The sequence below is a fragment of the Sus scrofa genome, chromosome 7, assembly GCF_000003025.6.
Source record: "Sus scrofa isolate TJ Tabasco breed Duroc chromosome 7, Sscrofa11.1, whole genome shotgun sequence".
Taxonomy (NCBI): domain Eukaryota; kingdom Metazoa; phylum Chordata; class Mammalia; order Artiodactyla; family Suidae; genus Sus; species Sus scrofa.
This window is the reverse complement of record NC_010449.5, coordinates 57,998,796-58,017,785: the sequence shown is the minus strand read 5'-3', so window position 1 is coordinate 58,017,785 and position 18,990 is coordinate 57,998,796. Positions and strand designations below refer to the sequence as shown.

The 18,990-nt window shown below is 56.3% G+C and overlaps 1 protein-coding gene across 1 annotated transcript; it reads left to right on the top strand.

Annotated features, from left to right (window-relative positions):
• Positions 2,188-18,339, top strand: SNX33 (sorting nexin 33). The gene is made up of 2 exons (XM_001929226.7): positions 2,188-5,439; positions 13,034-18,339. The coding sequence occupies exons 1-2, from the start codon at positions 3,969-3,971 to the stop codon at positions 13,285-13,287; spliced, it is 1,725 nt and encodes a 574-aa protein (XP_001929261.3). The 5' UTR covers positions 2,188-3,968; the 3' UTR covers positions 13,288-18,339.

Here is an 18,990-nt window from a genome sequence, read left to right as displayed (position 1 = left end):
AGAATGAGTTTTTCCCAAGCACCTAGAAAGAGAGTGGCCAGGGATAGAAACCACCCTCCCCAATAGATAGGGGAGTAAATCCAAGGTGTGAATGTGTGACTGAAGCATTTGGGAACCAACTGAAGGCCATGGGCATGATGGCTGGGGGCCACTCAGGGGGTTGGGACTATCCCTAATAGAGGTAAACATTTACAACAGAGTCTAGCATTCAGCAAACACTAAGGAAGTTGCTGCTGTTGTTAAATCCAGTTTGGAGAGAGGCTCTGTGAAAAGAAGAGAGATTACAGAAAAGAAGTGTCCCAGAGTTCCCGTCGTGGTGCAGTGGTTAACGAATCCGACTAGGAACCATGAGGTTGCGGGTTCGATCCCTAGCCTCGCTCAGTGGGTTGAGGATCCGGCGTTGCTGTGAGCTATGGTGTAGGTTGCAGATGTGGCTTGGATCCCGTGTTGCTGTGGCTCTGGCCTGGGCCGGCGGCTACAGCTCCTATTAGAGTCCTAGCCTGGGAACCTCCATATGCCACAGGAGCGGCCCTAGAAAAGGCAAAAAGACAAAATAAATAAATAAGTAAAATAAAATAAAATAAATAAAAAGAAGTGTCCCAAAAGCAGCTGGGGGAAGCATATTCAAGCTCTAGTCCTGGAGATACTAGGCTGAACTGAGTCCTGAGAATCAAGGCTGCCCCTATGTCAGGGGACAAGAATGCAAGCTTTCTTGGTTGAAAGACTTGTCATGACATCCCCTCTTCCCATCCTGGGGCTTCCCATCCTGTTAGCTTCAGCGGGCTAGCCTTCTGGTAAATGGGCTTTCTAAGGAGCAGGCCAAACTGCCTTGATCTATTGATGGAAAAATTCAGGTCTGCCTGACAGTTGAATTTCTCCATGCAAATTAATACCTGGGCTTCTGGGCTTTGTATTTCATAAGCCTTTATTCTGTCAAATGCCAGTTCTGCATAGGGATTTAGATCTACTCTGCGCCAATGAAATTAGGTCTTGGAGCCAGAGGCCTGCATATCATATCTTTCAAAACAGTCAAATTTAGGGAGTTCCCGTCATGGCTCAGTGGTTAATGAACCAGACTAGTATCCATGAGGATTCAGGTTTGATCTCTAGCCTTGCTCAGTGGGTTAAGGATCTGGCGTTGTCATGAGCTGTGGTGTAGGTTGCAGATAAGTTTCAGATCCCACGTTGCTGTGGCTGTGGTGTAGGCCGCCAGCTACAGCTCCCATTCGTCCCCTAGCCTGGGAACCTCTGTATGCCATGAGCGCAGCCCTAAAAAGACAAACAGACGAAAAACAGCCAAATTTACCTAACTTTATAGCACTACCTTGTGGCAGTCAATCTGCAATTGGGAAGAATAATGAGGGGGAGGGAAGTTCTAGTTATATAGCCAGGAAGGGGAATATGGGCTGAAGCCTTTGCCTCATCTTAAGCACCTCCTCCTTTAGGAAGCCTTCCTTGATCCCCATGCTCAACCCAGGCTGGAATCGGTGCCCTCCCATTCCCACTTCAGGGCATTGGTCACACTGATGGAGGAATATCTCTTTACTTATCCTGACTCACCTGAGCTTCTGGTAGGTAAAGACAACGTCTTACTTGTCTTTGAAGCCCAGGGGGATTGGTACTGAATATTCAGTTAATATTTCCTTGAATGCATGACTCAATGAATGAGACAGAGACAGAATGAATGAATTAATGAAGGACAAGAGGGTGGACTGTAAACTATCCAGGGCAGGAACCCCGACTGCATTGCCGTACTCTAATCCCCAGTGCCCAGCACAATGCCTGTCAGAATCAGTGAGCAAGGTCAAGCCCCCTTTACCTCTCCCCAGAACCCGACCCCGACCACCCCTCTCTCTTCGCGGCTGCTGGCCAAGACAGAACATCGTGACTCCGCAGCCGCAGCCGTACAAAGCAACAAGAACCGGGCTGTGCCTGGGCTTGTTCCCCATCGCTACATACAAGGGATTTTGTCTCCCCTGCTGAAGGAATTCGCCCAGGATAGGGGTGCCCCTGGCTCTGTCTAGCTAGGGTACCTAGGACCTGCAGAGACCAGTATCTCAGCCGGTTCAGGCTTGGGCTTCGGCTTCTTCCATGAGGGCGCCTCTGGCGATGGGACCCCCTCCAGAGAACAATCCCCAGGCGGCGCCACTGCGGTGCCGCGTCCCGCCGGAGCGGGGGGTGGGGGACAGAGGAGTGGGAGGTGGCGTCTGCGGCTTTCCGCACATCCTCTCTCCCAGGTTCCAACTCTGGCGCACACCTTGGAGCACCGCACTCTAAAAACTTTAGGAGTTTTCCCTCACTTGCGTCATGGAAAAGGCTGGAGGGTGACGGAGCCCGGGAGGCGAGGCGGCGGCTGGAGAGCTCCCCCGCGCGGCGCTTAAGCCTCTCCGGGCGAGAGGTGTCTCCCAGCGGGGCCAGATGGGCAGAGGGGTGCGGCTGCCCTAGGGGCTGGCCCTGGAGGCTTGCGGGCCCCCTAGTTCCAGTGGTCTCCTCGCTCGCGTATCCCGATCTCGGCGCGAGGGAGTGAAGGCGACGGCCAAAAAGAAAAGCTAAAAGTAGGCGGGAGCCGAGCTCTTGCGCCCCAGGCCCGCGGGAGGGCGGAGCCGGGCCGTCCTTGGCCAGCCAGGACGCACGGAAGTGCAGTGGAGTTTGCCCAATTCCCCAGCCTGCTTTTCCTTCTCTCTCCCTGTCCCCACCCCTCACCTCCCCCCCACCCCCACTCCGCTGTTCCCTCCTTCCTTGGGACGCCACCTCCCGGAATTGCCTTTTTTTGTTGTTTTGGAGCTGGCTTCTCTCTGGCGGCGCAGAGTGGCTGCGAACGCTGGAGAAGAAGGAGGGCTGGGGGCGCAGCCCGCCACCCACCGGCGCCCACCCGCCACCGGCCAACCGCCCACCGGCGGAACCCCGCGGGGTAGAGCAGAGGACCGACGGTCAGACGCCCGGGCGGGCTATCTGCACTTCGGAGCTGACTCGCCAAACTCCCTGTTGAGTGTTTGTGTGTACGCGAGGGGCGGGGGGTCTACGCGCCGGGGCCGGTTACCGCTGGGGTTACCTTTGGACGAGGGTCCTTGGACTCAGATCAGGGTCAGACTCAGGCTCAGAAACTGCTGAGGAATTAAACAAACAAAAGAGGCCACTCAGCTAGTGGCCAGAAGTCGCCTGAGCGCCTCGTCGCGTCCCCTTCTTCCCCGGGGAGGGGGCTGGCCACTTGGGGGCGGGGAGAGGACAACCGAGCGGGCTGGGGGCTGGGGGCGCGGCGGGCCGCCGGGGTCGAGGAGTTGGCGGCCTGTTGTGTAAGCCTCGGTCCTTGTTTTCCCGGCCTGGCTCGTTGTGAAGCCGGACACATCCACCCTTGGATTCGATTCAGGAGGCTGCTGCTTTTCTCCTTGCCCCTCTTGGATTTTCTGGATTTTTGAAAACCCAGTGGCCCAGGAAGAGGAGGAGGAAGGAGGAAGGGGCAGATCTGCGGAGGAATTTGAGAGCCTCCCGGGGCCTGAAGAGCCAGAAGGAGCTGGGAGCCAGCGCTGCCGCCGGGTTTCTGGGACGGTGGTTTCCAAGTGATTCTCTTCTATTTTAGAACACGTTCCAGTGGAAAGTGTCGAATTCTTGCCCTTTCAGAGCCGATTTCTCGAGTCACTTGACTTTTCTTCTGACTGTGGGAGGAGGAGAGACTCCCCCTCAGGGGCTGCGGAAGGAAGGGAGGAAGACTGTGGACATGAACCCTCCCTGCTCACAGGCATGTGCGGGGAGACCTGGTAGGTCGGTTTCTGACCTGTGGATATTGCTTTGAAGAGAGTGAGGCTGACACCATCTGTGGATACCGAGAACACCCCCCCCCCCAGGGGCGGAGAGTCCAAGGGCTGTGGCAGGCCTCTGCTTGCTGGTGCATCCTTGGACACCCTAGCAAGTGTCTCTCTCCAGTTTTGGGCAGGACCCTCTCCTCGTCTTTCTGTTCCACTGACCCAGCCATGGCACTAAAAGGCCGAGCCCTCTATGACTTCCGCAGTGAGAACAAAGAGGAGATCAGCATCCAGCAGGATGAGGACCTGGTCATCTTCAGCGAGACCTCCCTGGATGGCTGGCTGCAGGGCCAGAACAGCCGCGGTGAGACAGGGCTCTTCCCTGCCTCTTACGTGGAGATCATCCGTTCTGGCACGAGTGCCAACCATGCTGACTACTCTAGCAGCCCTGCAGGCTCTCTGGGCACTGAGGTGAGCTTGTATGACAGCTCCAGTGTGGCCAACCCTTCCAGGAGTGCTGGGGGCAGTGGCTTCCTCTCAAACCAGGGCAGCTTTGAGGAGGACGATGATGATGACTGGGATGACTGGGATGATGGCTGCACAGTGGTAGAGGAGCCACGGGCTGGTGGGCTGGGCACCAATGGGCACCCCCCACTCAACCTCTCCTACCCTGGTGCATACCCCAGCCAACATATGGCCTTTCGGCCAAAGCCACCCCTCGAGCGGCAGGACAGCTTGGCATCTGCCAAGCGAGGCAGCGTGGTGGGGCGCAACCTCAATCGCTTCTCGTGCTTCGTGCGCTCTGGCGTGGAGGCCTTCATCCTGGGTGATGTGCCCATGATGGCCAAGATCGCAGAGACATACTCCATTGAAATGGGCCCTCGAGGCCCCCAGTGGAAGGCCAACCCCCACCCATTTGCCTGCTCGGTAGAGGACCCCACCAAACAGACCAAATTCAAGGGCATCAAAAGCTACATCTCCTACAAGCTCACACCCACCCACGCCGGCTCACCTGTCTACAGGCGTTACAAACACTTTGACTGGCTCTATAACCGCCTGTTGCACAAGTTCACTGTCATCTCGGTGCCCCACTTGCCAGAGAAGCAGGCCACAGGCCGCTTTGAGGAGGACTTCATTGAGAAACGGAAACGGCGGCTCATCCTCTGGATGGACCACATGACCAGCCACCCTGTGCTATCCCAGTACGAGGGCTTCCAGCATTTCCTCAGCTGCCTGGATGACAAGCAGTGGAAGATGGGCAAACGCCGGGCCGAGAAGGACGAGATGGTGGGTGCCAGCTTCCTGCTCACCTTCCAGATCCCCACGGAGCACCAGGACCTGCAGGATGTGGAGGACCGGGTGGACACCTTCAAAGCCTTCAGCAAGAAGATGGACGACAGCGTCCTGCAGCTCAGCACCATAGCATCGGAGCTGGTGCGCAAGCATGTGGGGGGCTTCCGCAAGGAATTCCAGAAGCTGGGCAATGCCTTTCAGGCCATCAGCCATGCCTTCCAGATGGATCCCCCCTTCAGCTCTGAGGCCCTCAACAGCGCCATTTCTCACACGGGCCGTACCTATGAAGCTGTTGGTGAGATGTTTGCTGAGCAGCCCAAGAACGACCTCTTCCAGATGCTCGACACGCTTTCTCTCTACCAGGGCCTGCTCTCCAACTTCCCCGACATCATCCACCTGCAGAAAGGTAAGAGCTGGTGCAGGCTGGAGCCCCTGACAGCATCTCCACTCTGCCGGGCACTAGTGGTGTGAGGATGGCCTAGGTGGAGCACAGCAGTGCAGTCGGTCTTTCTGTCTTTGTCTCATTCATTTATTCAACAGGTGTGTTGAGTGCCTACCAGGGGGCAGGTGCTATTCTAGGTTCAGGGGTGTTATTATGGACAGGTCTGATCCCTGTCCTCATGGAGCTCATGGCTCACCTTCTTCATTCATTCATTCATTCATTCATTTGTTTTCTCTGTTTCCTGATAAACTGAGCCCTTCAGGTTCAGGCTGGGTTCTGGGAGTACGGAGCTCTGTGCCCTTGAAGAGCCCACAGGCTCATGGGGGACATGGACACAGACCCAGATAACGAGAGTACAGAATGTAGCTGGTCTTCCCGCTCCTCACAAGCTTGCCTCCCTGCCTTTGCCTCTTCAGAGCCTGTTCTCAGTGCTGCACACCCTATCTGTGAGCTGCCTATCTGTGTTCAGGAGGGTGGCTTCCCCCATTTTGCAGGTGAAGAAGCTGTGTCCACAGAAGGGTGGTTGTACAGGGAGTCCATGGCCCAGCTGGGACTGTCCCTTCCTCCTGCGCCTCCCCAAAGACACATCCATATTGGCTACCTCCCAAGCCCAGCTATGTGTTGAGTTCTCACGGCCCCCTCCCTAGGGGAGGAACAGGAAGGGTCCCTGTTACTGTGGGGCTGTCAAGGAACTGCCAGGGAAGTGACTCATAGCTGGGTCACCTAGGGGCACCCGGGCTGGGCTGGGGGAGAAAGCAGGGGTCCAGGGCACTACCCACTTTGTCCATCCAATTCACTCTTCCTGAGCCTGGCCTCTCTTCTGGCCTGAGCAGTGAGTCAGGGACTGACCCGGCAGGTGCCTGGGTCCCAGGGACTACAGGCAGGACAGGAGAGAGGCGTGGTCCTCCCCAGGGCTGCTTGGTAACTCAGGAAGAACGTCTGCAGGGCGTGGGGCTGGCTCCCAGGCCCCTAGGCCCTGAGGTCAGGCCTGGCTTGGTGGGGAGTTTTCCTCTGGGTGGGGCCAGGAGGCAGAGCTCCAGGCTAAGCTGGGGGACAGCAAGCACCACCAAAGCACCACCACCCTACCCTGGTCCCCGGCAGAGTCTAGAGTAAACCAGCCTTGTTCTGCTTCACCAGCAGGTTAACTTCTAGAATTCTTCCAGCTCCTAGCCTCCTTTCTCCCCTCACTTTCTCTTCCTTCTTCTCCTCTCTTTCTTTTTTTCTCTCCTCCACATACCTCTCTTCCTCTTGCCCTTCTTTCAGCTTCAGGAGACATTGAGGCTTGAGTTCTGGCCCTTTCTTTGCCCCCAGTTTGCTGTGCGCCTCCCCCTCTCTGGGCTTTAGTTTCCTGGTCTATAAAACAAGGGGCGGGAGTTCCCGTCGTGGCGCAGTGGTTAACGAATGTGACTAGGAACCATGAGGTTGCAGGTTTGATCCCTGCCCTTGCTCAGTGGGTTGAGGATCTGGCATTGCCGTGAGCTGTGGTGTAGGTCGCAGACGCAGCTTGGAGGGATCCCGCGTTGCTGTGGCTGTGGTGTAGGCCAGTGGCTACAGCTCTGATTAGACTCCTAGCCTGGGAACTTCCATGTGCTGCAGGAACAGCCCTAGAAAAGGCAAAAAGACAAAAAACCACAAAAAAACAAAAAACAAAACAGAAAAAAACAAGGGACAATGTGGTGTTCCCATTGTGGTTCAGTGGGTTAAGATCCCCACTAGGATCCATGAAGATGCAGGTTCAATCCCTGGCCTCACTCAGGGGGTTAAGGATCTGGTGTTGCATAAGCTGTGGCATAGGGCACAGATGTGGCTTGGATTCAGTGTTGCTGTGGCTGTGGTGTAAGCTGGCAGCTGCAACTCCGATTTGACCCTTAACCTGGGAGCTTCCATATGTCACAGGTACAGGCCTAAAAAAACTAAAAAAAAAAAAAAAAGAGAGAGAGAGAGGAAAAAAATTAAACAAAGGAGGATGGACACGGTGAGCTCTTAGCTTTGGAGGTGGGAGAGACTCTGGGGGAGGGTCTGGTTGAGGACAGAGTGATGCCTTAGTTCCGACTCTGGGCCCTGGGGCAGGGATAGGGCGGGGTAGTGGCCGGGGCCAGCTGGGGCCCACTGGGGCAGGTGTCTCCCTGTGCGGAAGTGGAGCCACGCTCACTGCCGCGCTAGGGTCTGGGAAAGCTGGTTCGACCAGCTCCTTGGATGGCGTGTTTCTGTGTGGGCAGCTGGGGAGGGAAACAGGAGAGGTGATGCAACAGCTGCCCCTGCGCAGTGTCTGGGGACCCTCGCCCAGGGCAGAGCTCGAAGCAGGAAGGCAGCCGCCTCCTCAGGGCTTCCAGGCTCCCGTTGAAGCAGGAGAGAGTAAAGCCGGGCCCTGGGGCAGGGAGACAGAGCTGAGTGAGGCCCCTCTGAGTTTCCACTGGAAGTGTTTCTAAGGTGAGGGGCCAATAGCCCTCATGGCGATGTCTTCAACCTCAGGCAGAGGCTGACTCACTCTCCCTTACCTGGGGGACCCCTCCCCATTAGGCCAAGTTCTTCTGGGCTTACTCTTTCTCTTTCTGGGTTCTGCACTGCCACTTCTAGGCCTATGGTGGGGTGAGGGAGGGAGGAGAGCTTGAAATCTGGCTGAGACAGAATTGGGCAGGCTGTGGGGGCAAACACAGCCTGATGAGGGGAGAAGGTGTTCTGTTGGCCTTGTGGATAGAAGCCTTTCACAGAGGAAGGAGCAGGAAAGTTGGGCCCGGGGCCCCCCGGATTCTGTCCAGCCTGGTTATGGATCTGAAAGATAGTGAGAGTGTGGGGAGGCCTTGGAAGGAAGGAGACCAGGATTTCAACAAATGGTGCCTTTGAGGCGACCCTGGGTGAGATTTCTCCCCTGAAAAAACTTAGCAAAATGGGACATGGAACCTGGTTGGTGCTGCTGAAGCCCAACGGCCTGTCTCTCCACTGACCCGGCCTGTGGAGCTCAGTTTAGGGGTCTTCTAAGAGATGGGCAACCATATAATTTACCATCCAATCTTGGGGGTGAGAGGGAGCCTCAGGGCACTCTTGGGGGTGAAAGGGAGCCTCAGTCGTAGTTACCGGGGACAACACAGGGAAACAGGGACTGTCCAGGGCCCCTGGCTGAGAGCCGGCCAGGCCAGGGCTCTGTCCTAAGATTCATGACAAGCTGGGGGTCGGTGTCCCTTCCATTTTCAGCTGAGGCACGGCGAGGTGGGATATAATCAGAGTAGGAATTGGAGCCCAGGCGTCCCTGACTCCGCAGCCAGGCTGTTTCTTACTGTGTCTCTCAGGCATGGGAGTGCCCTAAGGGATGGGCGCCTGAGGTAGATGAGCCAGAGGGGAAAGACGAGGGTGGGGGCTTGGGTACTCCAGCACCAAGTCAGCTGGCATCCTTGGTGGGCCGGAGGCAAGCCTGGGACCACAGAGCAAGCAACGGAGGGGCTGTGGAGCTCACAGGTTGGCCACAGCAAAGTGGACCTTACAGGACCAAGTGTTTGCCTGGGGAACAGGTGGGTCCAGCCCCTGTGTCCTGGGCCATTGTCTCCCTTCCTAGGCTTCCATGAACTACATATCCTAGCTCCACAAGCCACCACCAGCTAGGTCTTGGTTGTGACTGAAAAGCAGTTTGCACATAGTTGTCTGTGGCATCTGGTGCTTTTATTCTGTCAGGCGCCATCCTGAGTCCTTTAAACATTAGTTCATTTAAACCTCGGCTGTGACAATAGGGTGGGTACTGTTATTATTATCCCATTTTACCGATGTGGAAACTTGAAAGCACTATACTGCTGTGAGCAGCTGTCAGCAGCATCCTGTCTAGTCCAGCCTGTCCCATTGACAGTGGGGAGACTTGTAGCCCTTGCTGGAGGTGACCCAGTTAGGACTAGGACTCAGCCCTCCTGGTAAGGGTGGGTGGTAACTACCTGCAAGAGGCAGCAACAGGATGGATCAAGTGGGGAGTTTAGGGAATATGCTGGGGACCTTGGGGCTTTGAGGCTTCAACTCTCCTTTCCCTGTTCCTGGGACCCAGCCTACAGGACAACTGCAGGGCAGGAGGCGCCCCTGGGGCCTCAGCTCTTGGGTTGAGTCTTAGGTGGAATGCAGAGGTGCAGGCCCGAGCCCTGACTCCCAGTCTGTCTCTGGGGCGATTTAGTGTTAGCTGGTCCCAGCCCCACATCTGAGTCACAGGGTGGAGGGGTGACAGAGCACAGGGTGGGGCTCTGCCTCCCCCCTGCAGCCTTTGCCCCCCATCCCTGGCTCCCTGCCTGTCTGTGGATACCTCGAAGTTGCAATAGATTCATTCCTGTTATCTGGGCTTCAGTTTCCTTCCTGGGCAAGAAAAGTCATGGACAAGAAAAAGGCCATGGGCAAGAAAAGCCCTCTTTTTTTGGCCACCCTTTTGTGGCATATGGAGTTCCCAGGTCAAGGATGGGATCCGAGCTGTGGTTGTGACCTAAGCCGTAGATGTGGCAACGCCAGATCCTTAACCACTGTGCTGGGCTGGGGATCAAACCTGCATCCCAGCGCTCCCAAGATGCTGCCGATCCCATTGCACCGCAGCTGGAACTCCAAGAAAAGCCCCCTCGAAAGCAGGTCTACCCTGCTGTACCCAGACTTTCTTTCTTTCTTTTTTTTTTTTTTGTTTTTTTGCCTTTTCTAGGGCCTCACCTGTGGCATATGGAGGTTCCCAGGCTAGGGGTCCAGTTGGAGCTGTAGCCATCAGCCTACGCCAGAGCCACAGCAACTTGGGATCCAAGCCGTGTCTGCCACCTACACCACAGCTCACAGCAACGCCGGATCCTTACCCACTGAGAGAGTCCAGGGATCGAACCTACAGCCTCATGGTTTCTAGTCAGATTCGTTAACCACTGAACCACGACGGGAACTCCTACTCAGACTTTCTTAGGAAGGTGGAATTCAGGTCCTAGTTTCCCTTGTTTGAAGCCTAACTCTGGTTTCTTTGTCCTGCTGTTTTCTGCCTTTCTTCCTGGGGTTGTCCCTACCCCTTAGGAGTGTCTCAGATTCCTGGGTCCATGGTCTGGGCACCCACACATGTGCCTGGGGGACCTGACTGGGCTCCCTGCAGTAGAAGTGGTGTCCACTCCCAGCTGTGGAGGGGTAGGCCTCCCTGACTTATGGGGCAGGAAGGAGGCTGCGACCCCCTTGGCAAGCCCCTTCTCGTCAGGGCCTGAGTTTCCTCTGTACAGTAGGTGTAGGGGGGAGTGGACAGCTGGCCTCGAGGGCCACTCCGGATCTGAAGTCCCATATGGAGTCCTCGTCCTGGGCTTTGGGGCGATCCCTCTTCTTCTGCGTGGGCTGGGACAGGCGGGATGGAATAGAAGGCAATGGGTGCTTCAAGGAAGGTGGTGAAACGACCGAGTGGGCCAGGAGCTGGGGGCTGCAGAGTTCTTTTGGGTGCTGTGTGAGCAGCCCTGGAAATGTTCTGAATTTGAGCCGAAGGCAAAGTGGCCCTTTCTGCAGTGGCCCCCTATTAGCCAATTAGCCACATACTTGCCCTTGAATATGGGTGCTGTTCCTAAGGGCATTCAGAGTGATTTCCAGCACTTAGTACATGTTCACTAAGTATATCTTAGGAGGAGTTCCTATCATGGCTCAGTGGAAATGAATCTCGCTAGCATCCATGAGGACGCAGGTTCGACCCCTGGCCTCGCTCAGTGGGTTAAGGATCCAGCGTTGCCGTGAGCTATGGTGTAGGTCGCAGACATGGCTCAGATCTGGCTATGCTGTGGCTCTGGCGTAGGCTGGTGGCTACAGCTCCGATTGGACCCCTAGCTGAGGAACCTCCCTATGCCATGGGAGCGGCCCTAGAAAAGGCAAAAAGACACACACACACACACACGAAAATAATCTTGAATGCAGTGAACAACTTGAGAGTAAAAGGAACATGTTTCGAAGGTTCCTAGGAGGCCCCCGCAAGGGAGAAGTGGGGAGCACGGAGCATGAGCATGTTGTTTGTGTGCAGTGGATGCTTTTGAAGTGCTTGGGGAGCGTGCTATCCTCCGTGCTAACCCTCGCCACCTCCTTACTCTTCTTGGCACAGTGGATTCCCTACAGCCCTGCAAGGAGTGCACGCCAAACCGCCCCCTTCTCAGCAGCTCCCCCCACCGGCCTCAGTGCGCAATCCATCAAGTGCCTGTTAAATCAGAACCCAAATATATTTTTTTTCCCCCCTGTCTTTTTGCCTTTTCTAGGGCCACACTCGTGGCACATGGAGGTTCCCAGGCTAGGGGTCTAATTGGAGATGTAGCTGCTGGCCTACACCACAGCCACAGCAACTCAGGATCCGAGCTGTGTCTGCAATCTACACCACAGCTCACGGCAACGCCAGATCCTTAACCCACTGAGCGAGGCCAGGGATCGAACCCGCAACCTCATGGTTCCTAGTCGGATTCGTTAACCACTGAGCCATGATGGGAACTCCAGAACCCAAATTCTTTCCTCAATTGCTTGTTGATTCATTCGGATTCTTCCAAATTGAGTCCCTTCTCCAGGTTCATCCCCTGACCGCCGTCTGTCACCTGGTTATTAGAATGGCTTCCTCTAGTTCCCTAGAGGTGGGGGCTGAGAAGGAAACCTCCAGGTAGCCTTTGAGGCAGTGTGATGGGGGTGGGGGAACCCTGGGGCGGTGAGGTGGGCGGCAGTCTGCCTGGGGGCAGTGGAGGATCCTCTGGGCAGAAGTGGCACCTGATCAGATCTTTGAATTATGCTGAGGGGTCCAGGAGGCAGCCATAGGAGGGTAGGCAAGAGTGAGTTCGATGAATGTGGGGTTAGTGTTGAATGGGTGCAGGACGTAATTCCCAGAGGGCCTCACAGGCTGGGAGAACAGGGGTCCTTGATCTGCAGGCAGAGGGAAGCCAGGGGAAGCTTGGAGCTGTAGGTGCCCAGCTTGGCTGTTCTTTGGGTGCTGTGGAGAACCTCTCAGAGGCTGGAACTGAGGTGGGGAGACCCATGGGGGTCCTGTTGTGGTGGTCCACTGAGGTTGAGTCAGCTTAGCAGACTCATGTCAGGATGTTCCGTGGGTTAGGCTTTGTTCTGGGCATGGGAGAATTTGAACTCACAGCCCAGAGGGAGGCAGTCAGAGAAACCACAGGGAGCCTGGGAGCTGTGATAGGGAGAAGCCCAGGGCATCTGGGAGCACTGAGAGGCACCTGATGCAGTGGGACTGCAGGGAAGGCTTCCTGGAGGAGGTGATACCTGAGCTGGAAGGGGAGCTGGCATGAGAGGTGATGAGGTCTGCGGTGGGTAGGAACAGCCTGGCCCTAGAAAATAATACAACCGGCAGGACTGTGACTAGTCAGGTGTGGGCTGTTGACGGTGGCAAGATGGTACATCTGGTTTAGGATGTGCTGAAGGTGAGGGTTTGGGGGACATCCTGATGGAGACACCCATGTGGCTGGACCATGGGTCTGGAGTCCAGGAGCGAGCCCTGAGTTGGACTGATGAGTGTATTGTCTGCTCTCGAGGTGTCTCCCAGAGGGATTAGGGAGCGAATGGGGGAGACCGGAGCCCTAACCTGCCTTATCCTCCACTCTGCCCACACCAGGTGCCTTCGCCAAGGTGAAGGAGAGCCAACGCATGAGTGACGAGGGCCGAATGGCGCAGGACGAGGCAGATGGCATTCGCAGGCGCTGCCGCGTGGTAGGCTTCGCCCTTCAGGCTGAGATGAACCACTTCCACCAGCGCCGCGAGCTCGACTTCAAACACATGATGCAGAACTACCTGCGCCAGCAGATCCTCTTCTACCAGCGGGTGGGCCAGCAGCTGGAGAAGACGCTGCGCATGTATGACAACCTCTGACCACGTGTGCCTGGCCCTCTCCCCGCCCCAGGGCCTGGTCACTGCAGTGCACTCTGCCCTCCAGACCTTCCCGCGCCAGTAGTGCCTGGGGGAGGTTGGGGGGGCTTTGGAAGAGTCATAGCTATCCCCCATCCCTTAGAAGTGGGGGCACAGCAGGGGTGAGAACAGGGCCAGGAGCCCTTCCGCCCAAGGCCTGGGCTGCTGGTCAGTCATTTGAGGCTGGGCCAGGGTCTTAGCCTCCCCTTGAGCCTCTAGCACTCAATCCCCTGCCACCACCCCTCGTCCATTCAGCAAACTCCCAGGCCTTGGCTGAGCATCCAGGGCTGCAACATGCCTGCCTTTAGGGAGGGCCCTGGTCGAGGTGGCGGTCAGACACAGAAACAGGCAGGGGCAGTGCAGAATGACCTGTGGTTGGAGTTCCCGTCGTGGCTCAGTGGTTTACAAATCCGACTAGGAACCATGAGGTTGCGGGTTCAATTCCTGGCCCTGCTCAGTAGGTTAAGGATCGGGTGTTGCCGTGAGCTGTGGTGTAGGTTGCAGACACGGCTCGGATCCCGCGTTGCTGTGGCTCTGGCATAGGCCGGCGGCTACAGCTCCGATTCAACCCCTAGCCTGGGAACCTCCATATGCCGCAGGAGTGGCCCTAGAAATGGCAAAAAAAGACAAAAACAAACAAACAAACAAACAAAAAAACAAAATCAGAATGACCTGTGGTGAATGAGGGGTTCCAGGAAGCTCGCAGAAGGGCCCACTCACTCATTCTGCTGGTCAGGGATGACTCCACGGAGTAGGTGACATTGGAGCACTGTCTTGAAGAATGACAAGGATCTGCCAGACAGTAAGTGGGGACAGTCCGAGGGTAGGGCATTCAGAGGAGAGGAACAGCATGGCCAAAGCTTCAGAGGCATGAAAACACCCCCTCTTCTCTCCTTAATCTTCCCCAAGCAAGTGCGGTGCCCCCTTGGTCGGGACGATAGAGGGAAGGTATCTGCTTTGCTCCCATGTCCCTGTCCCACACCCACCCCCACCCCCTGCAGGAGGGGCTGCAGGCCAGCTCCCTCCTTACTCTCCTTCACTAGCTGAGCCCCCACCCCTTGGTTAGGGGACCAAGGTGCTGAGACAGGCCTCGGCCCCCGAGGACCCCAGTGGCACCTTCCTGGAGGGAACATCCAAAAGTGACTGGGTATCTGAGTTCACCAGCAATAGCTCCCACACTCCAAGCAGGCTTGGGCCCACCTGCCCACTGCCACTCTCACTGTGATGCCAGGCCGGGTCCTGGTGGGACTGTGCTGTCTCCCAGCCATGTTTACATCCTCAAGGGGGCTACTCCCAGCCCCTCAGGCCAGGGCGTGGTCCAGCAGCGAGTTGGGGGGAACTGACAGGTGCCACTGCTGGCCTTCCCCAGAGGTCATGGGTGTTCCAGGTTGCTTTGGCTTCAATCTTTCTTTCTTGTTTTCTTGATAAACCTTTTACAATTAAGATAACACAGGCATGGCTCCTTATTTGGATCCTGGGGGTCGAGGGGATGAGGGTGAGGGAAGGATGGACCCCTAATTGTCCCTGGGAGCCACTGGACCAGATTCTGAGGTCATGATGGACACAACATTTGCCCCAGAACCTCAAATGTTGAGGGGAGGGCCGTGCTGGTGGGAGGGGCTGGCTGGGGAGCTAGAGGTGGCCGCGGACCCCGGCTGGTGGGATGCATGCCTTTCTCAGACCTCACTCTTCTCATCTCTCAAATGGGTGGCATCCTGCCAGGGTTTTGGCTGTGCTGCTCTGCGGTCCAGGACTGAGGGTCACATAAAGAGGGGACAAGTCTAATCGATAGAAGGTTCCTCTCCCCAGGAGGGCATGTCTCAGTCTGGCCCCCAGAAAGTCCCAGTCTGGAGAGGGGATGGGACTCAGAAACTGTGTCTTCCTTCCCCGGGCAGTCCAGGGTGCCCAGCCCTGCAATGGCTGCCAGGTTGCAAACCGAGGCGGACCCCTTGAATCTGTTCAAACAGGGAATCTGTTTGCACACAGGGAAGAGGAGTGCTGTGGACCCACACTTCTCTCGGGGCAATGGGGACTTGGTGGAGGAGGGCTGCCAGGCTCCAGCCATCAGGGGAGGCTTTGGCCTAGCCAGGGGCCCGGGAAGCTCGTGGCAGTGAGATGGAGTAAGAGGCAGCAGGTGCAAAGGTTAAGGGGAGGCTGAGCTTCCCTGTTCAGGGCAGAGTGTCCTCAGAGGAACTTCTGGAATGGGCCCCTGGCCCTGGGTCAGAATTAGGTCAGCTTTGGGACTTTCTGTGGAATTTTCCCCTCTCTCCTCCCTGCTCTGCTTTCATTTTCCAACCCGTCCGAGGACCTTCCCACCCTTAACCTCCTCCCAGCTTTGACCTCCAGGCGGCCTTCTGCAGTGGGCAGTCTGACCACTGGGTGGTCTAGGGGGTCTTCTTCCCTGGGCTAGTCCCTGGTGGGAATGCTCTCCTTAACTCACGGTGCCCAGAAAGTCCTCTGCTTATACTTTGTCTTGGGAATAGAGTTGCTCTCTGTGATTCTTCCTTGAGGCGGGCCACGTCCTACACCTTCCATCCTCAGGGGGAGGGGCTTGGACCTAGGAAAGACATCAGAACGTGAAGTCTTGGGATGAGCCAAGCCTCCTCTGGGCATCCTGAGGTCTCTAGGCTGAGACAGACCTGTATGTGGTGGGAAGTGAGGACGTCAGGGCTCTTCTCTCTGGTTTCTTTCTATCTCTGTGTTGGTTGGGGTGTTGGGGGAATTTGAGATGGGTCTGGACTGGCCAGAGCCTCTTTCAATGGGGGACTGGGAACCAGTGTGTGTAGGGGGGTATCCTGGTGGTGGCTGGGCCTGCTGGCAGATGTTCACATGCCAGGCAGATGTTCCAGACTAAGCTGGGCCCAGCTGCCTCCAGTTTCCTCCCTGAGCCGGGTGGAAAACAAGGCTTCTCTTTCTGCCCTGGGCAGCTACCAGGACCTGGAGGTGGGGAGTCGGGGACCCCTGATCCCCAGTCTTGGCCCAGCCCAGGAAAGAAGTATGCTTTGTGGCTACATGTGGAGGATGGGGGTGGAGGTAGCTCTCAGATCCTACATCCTGTTGCCTCCTGAACTCAGGAGGGCCATGAGTCATGGTGCCATGGCCGTGCCTTGGTTGTAGTAGAGCCAGGCCCTGGGGGAGACATTGTGGCCCTGGGCCCAGCTCAGCACTGCCTCTGCCTCCCGGGCCACAGCCACATGATCACAGACACAGTGGCCTGACTCAAAGCAGACACAGACACAACCTGCCCATGGGCACACAGGTCACACCTGGCTCCACACACCTATGCATGGTCATGTGCTTGCACAATTGCACTCCCAGCCACTGTGCCACATGCTGTCACATGTTCAGAGCTCTGTCCACACTCGTCCATACCCACATGCGTGCTGATATCCGTTCACAGTGTCAGTCTCAGCCATGTTGTTACTCAGAGCCATACCATGGTTCTGTGCACACTGCCGTACCCTCACACAGTGACACACACACACTCAGACACATGTGGCCACAAAGTCGCACATGCACATAGCCAAGGTGTCACACACATAGATGCTCTTGGACTCCACCTGCCTCACCTCCTTGGGGAGCCAGCTGGGGTCATCCTTCATCTGACACCACCACATTCAATTCCTCATCACGTAGATGGAGAACTTGAGGTCTAGTGAGGGGGTGGCAGTTGGCTGCATAACCCAGTGGGTCTGGGGGATGTTCTCAGGGCAGAGCCCAGCTCCCGGTAGGCTCTGTGGCCTGAACTTACCCACCCCTGGGCCAGTCCCCAGGGCCAGGCTGCCTCTGAAGGCCCCTGGCTGAACCCACTCAACCAAGCTCCTGCCATCTCCCATCTCTGGAGCCAGAGCTGAGGCTGCAGCATCCACAAGAGCAGGAGCCAGGATGAGGTGGGCAGGGCCCAGGCCTGGGCGGGAGGAACATTCCTGCACCATCTCCTCCCCAAGCCTGCGAGCACTGGGCCCGCCCTGCCTGCCTGCCTGCCTGCTGACTCAGGCCTCCAGGAGCCAAGCAGGCTTGGCGCCCTCTCTCACCCCAACCCACTCCAACCTGCTTCCCCACCATTTTGGCTCTGGCACCTCCCTCCCGCTGGTTGGGGCAAGAGGAGATGGTGAGCCCTGGTCAAAAGACTATGGGGACACATAAAAATTCACCTCCCCCAGGCACAGCTCAGAAGGGCTGATTGTGAAACCCCACTCTGAGGTTCAACAAAGCTTTTTTCCTTCAGTTTTGTTTTGTTAGTCAAACCCCAATGCAGTCCAGTCTGTTTAAAAAGCAGTGTCTCACACAGCTGCAGCCTCCTGGGTCCTCGCGGAAGCCCTGGTAGGCATCATTATTCCATTTCACAGATGAAGACACCCAGACTTGACCAGAGGGAGGATGGGACCTGCCTAGGATCACACAGTGGGACCCAGGCAGGGCTGGACTTGGAGCCAACTCTCTGGCTTCATTCCCTAAAGCCACCTTGAGTAACTCATGTAGGTCCAGAGCAGGAGCGTGTGGCAGATCTCACTCCAGAGGTGTGGAAGAATGGGAGGCTGGCAAGGCAATGGCTGAAATGCGCGGGGGCTTTGGGAGGAGGGTGAGTGTCGCCAGCCCCCCAGGGATGAGGAGGCTGGCGCCAGCATTGCACAGTGGCGTCTGCAGTGACTCAGGATCTCCATTTACAAACGAACACGTGCGAGGAACATCGCTTCATTTTTACACAACTGACCCGAATTTCCCTTTTGCTTTCTTATTAACCCACCCAAGAGAAAAGTAATCTGAAATCGAATGGGGACCCCTCCTTTCCCCAGGGAGGCATATCAATTTGGGGGATGGCACATTGGAAAACCTTAGGCAGGCCTTTGGCACTTTGCATTTTAGATACTGAATCTTCCATCCTATCACCCATAGGAAAATCTGCCTGCCTTCCACACTCAGTGTCATCCATGTATACCTATTTCAGTTGGGTTCAGTTAATTACTTGACAGTGTCATGTCTTGTAGATATTTAATTAAATTTTATTCATTTTGAGTCTGTCTTTTCTTTCTTTTGCCTTTTGGTGTTTTGCTACTTTTTTGGGTGGGAGGGGCATAACCATGGCATGCTGAAGTTCTCAGGCCAGGGATCCAAACCCCAACAAAGTAGTGACCCAAGGCATTGCAGTGACAATGTCAGATCCTTAAGCTGCTGCACCACAGGAGAACTCCCTGTTCTGCTGCTCCTTTTCCCCCCTAGCTGCAAGCATTGTGGTGGGTTCTTGCAGAGCTCCTGGGCCCTGGCGCTGGGTCTGTAGTGTCCACCATTGGTCCTAGGTTAGCATCGGCCCCTTTGGTCATCTTCCCCCACCTCCTGCCTTCCCACCACCTGCCCTTTGACCCCCCCTCCCCCGAAGCCTCTGCGGGCCTGGCCCTTCCCACTCAGGGTTCTCGCAATTGCTCTGGCACCTTGCGGGCCTCAGGGAACCTCAAGGGGCTGGCAAAATCATTCCACAGTGTCAAGTGCAAGTTGCTCTGGGTGTTGTCTAGAGACCCCATGCACCCCTTTGTCTTCTGAGGTCTGGTTCTACCTGGGAAGGGGTCCCCATTGCTCCTGGGTCTCCCAGTCTCTGGGCTTCTCCCTCCCCAGGGCGAGCAGCAAAATGGTGCACACTGGATGGCTCGTATTTCACAGTCACCCTGTGTG

What these genes read in the sequence shown, in the direction of transcription:
- SNX33 (XM_001929226.7), top strand. Translation starts at nt 3,969, where the DNA reads ATGGCACTAAAAGGCCGAGCCCTCTATGACTTCCGCAGTGAGAACAAA. An exon ending in CATCATCCACCTGCAGAAAG is followed by an intron (nt 5,440 to 13,033) that starts GTAAGAGCTGGT and finishes TGCCCACACCAG; the next exon opens with GTGCCTTCGCCAAGGTGAAG.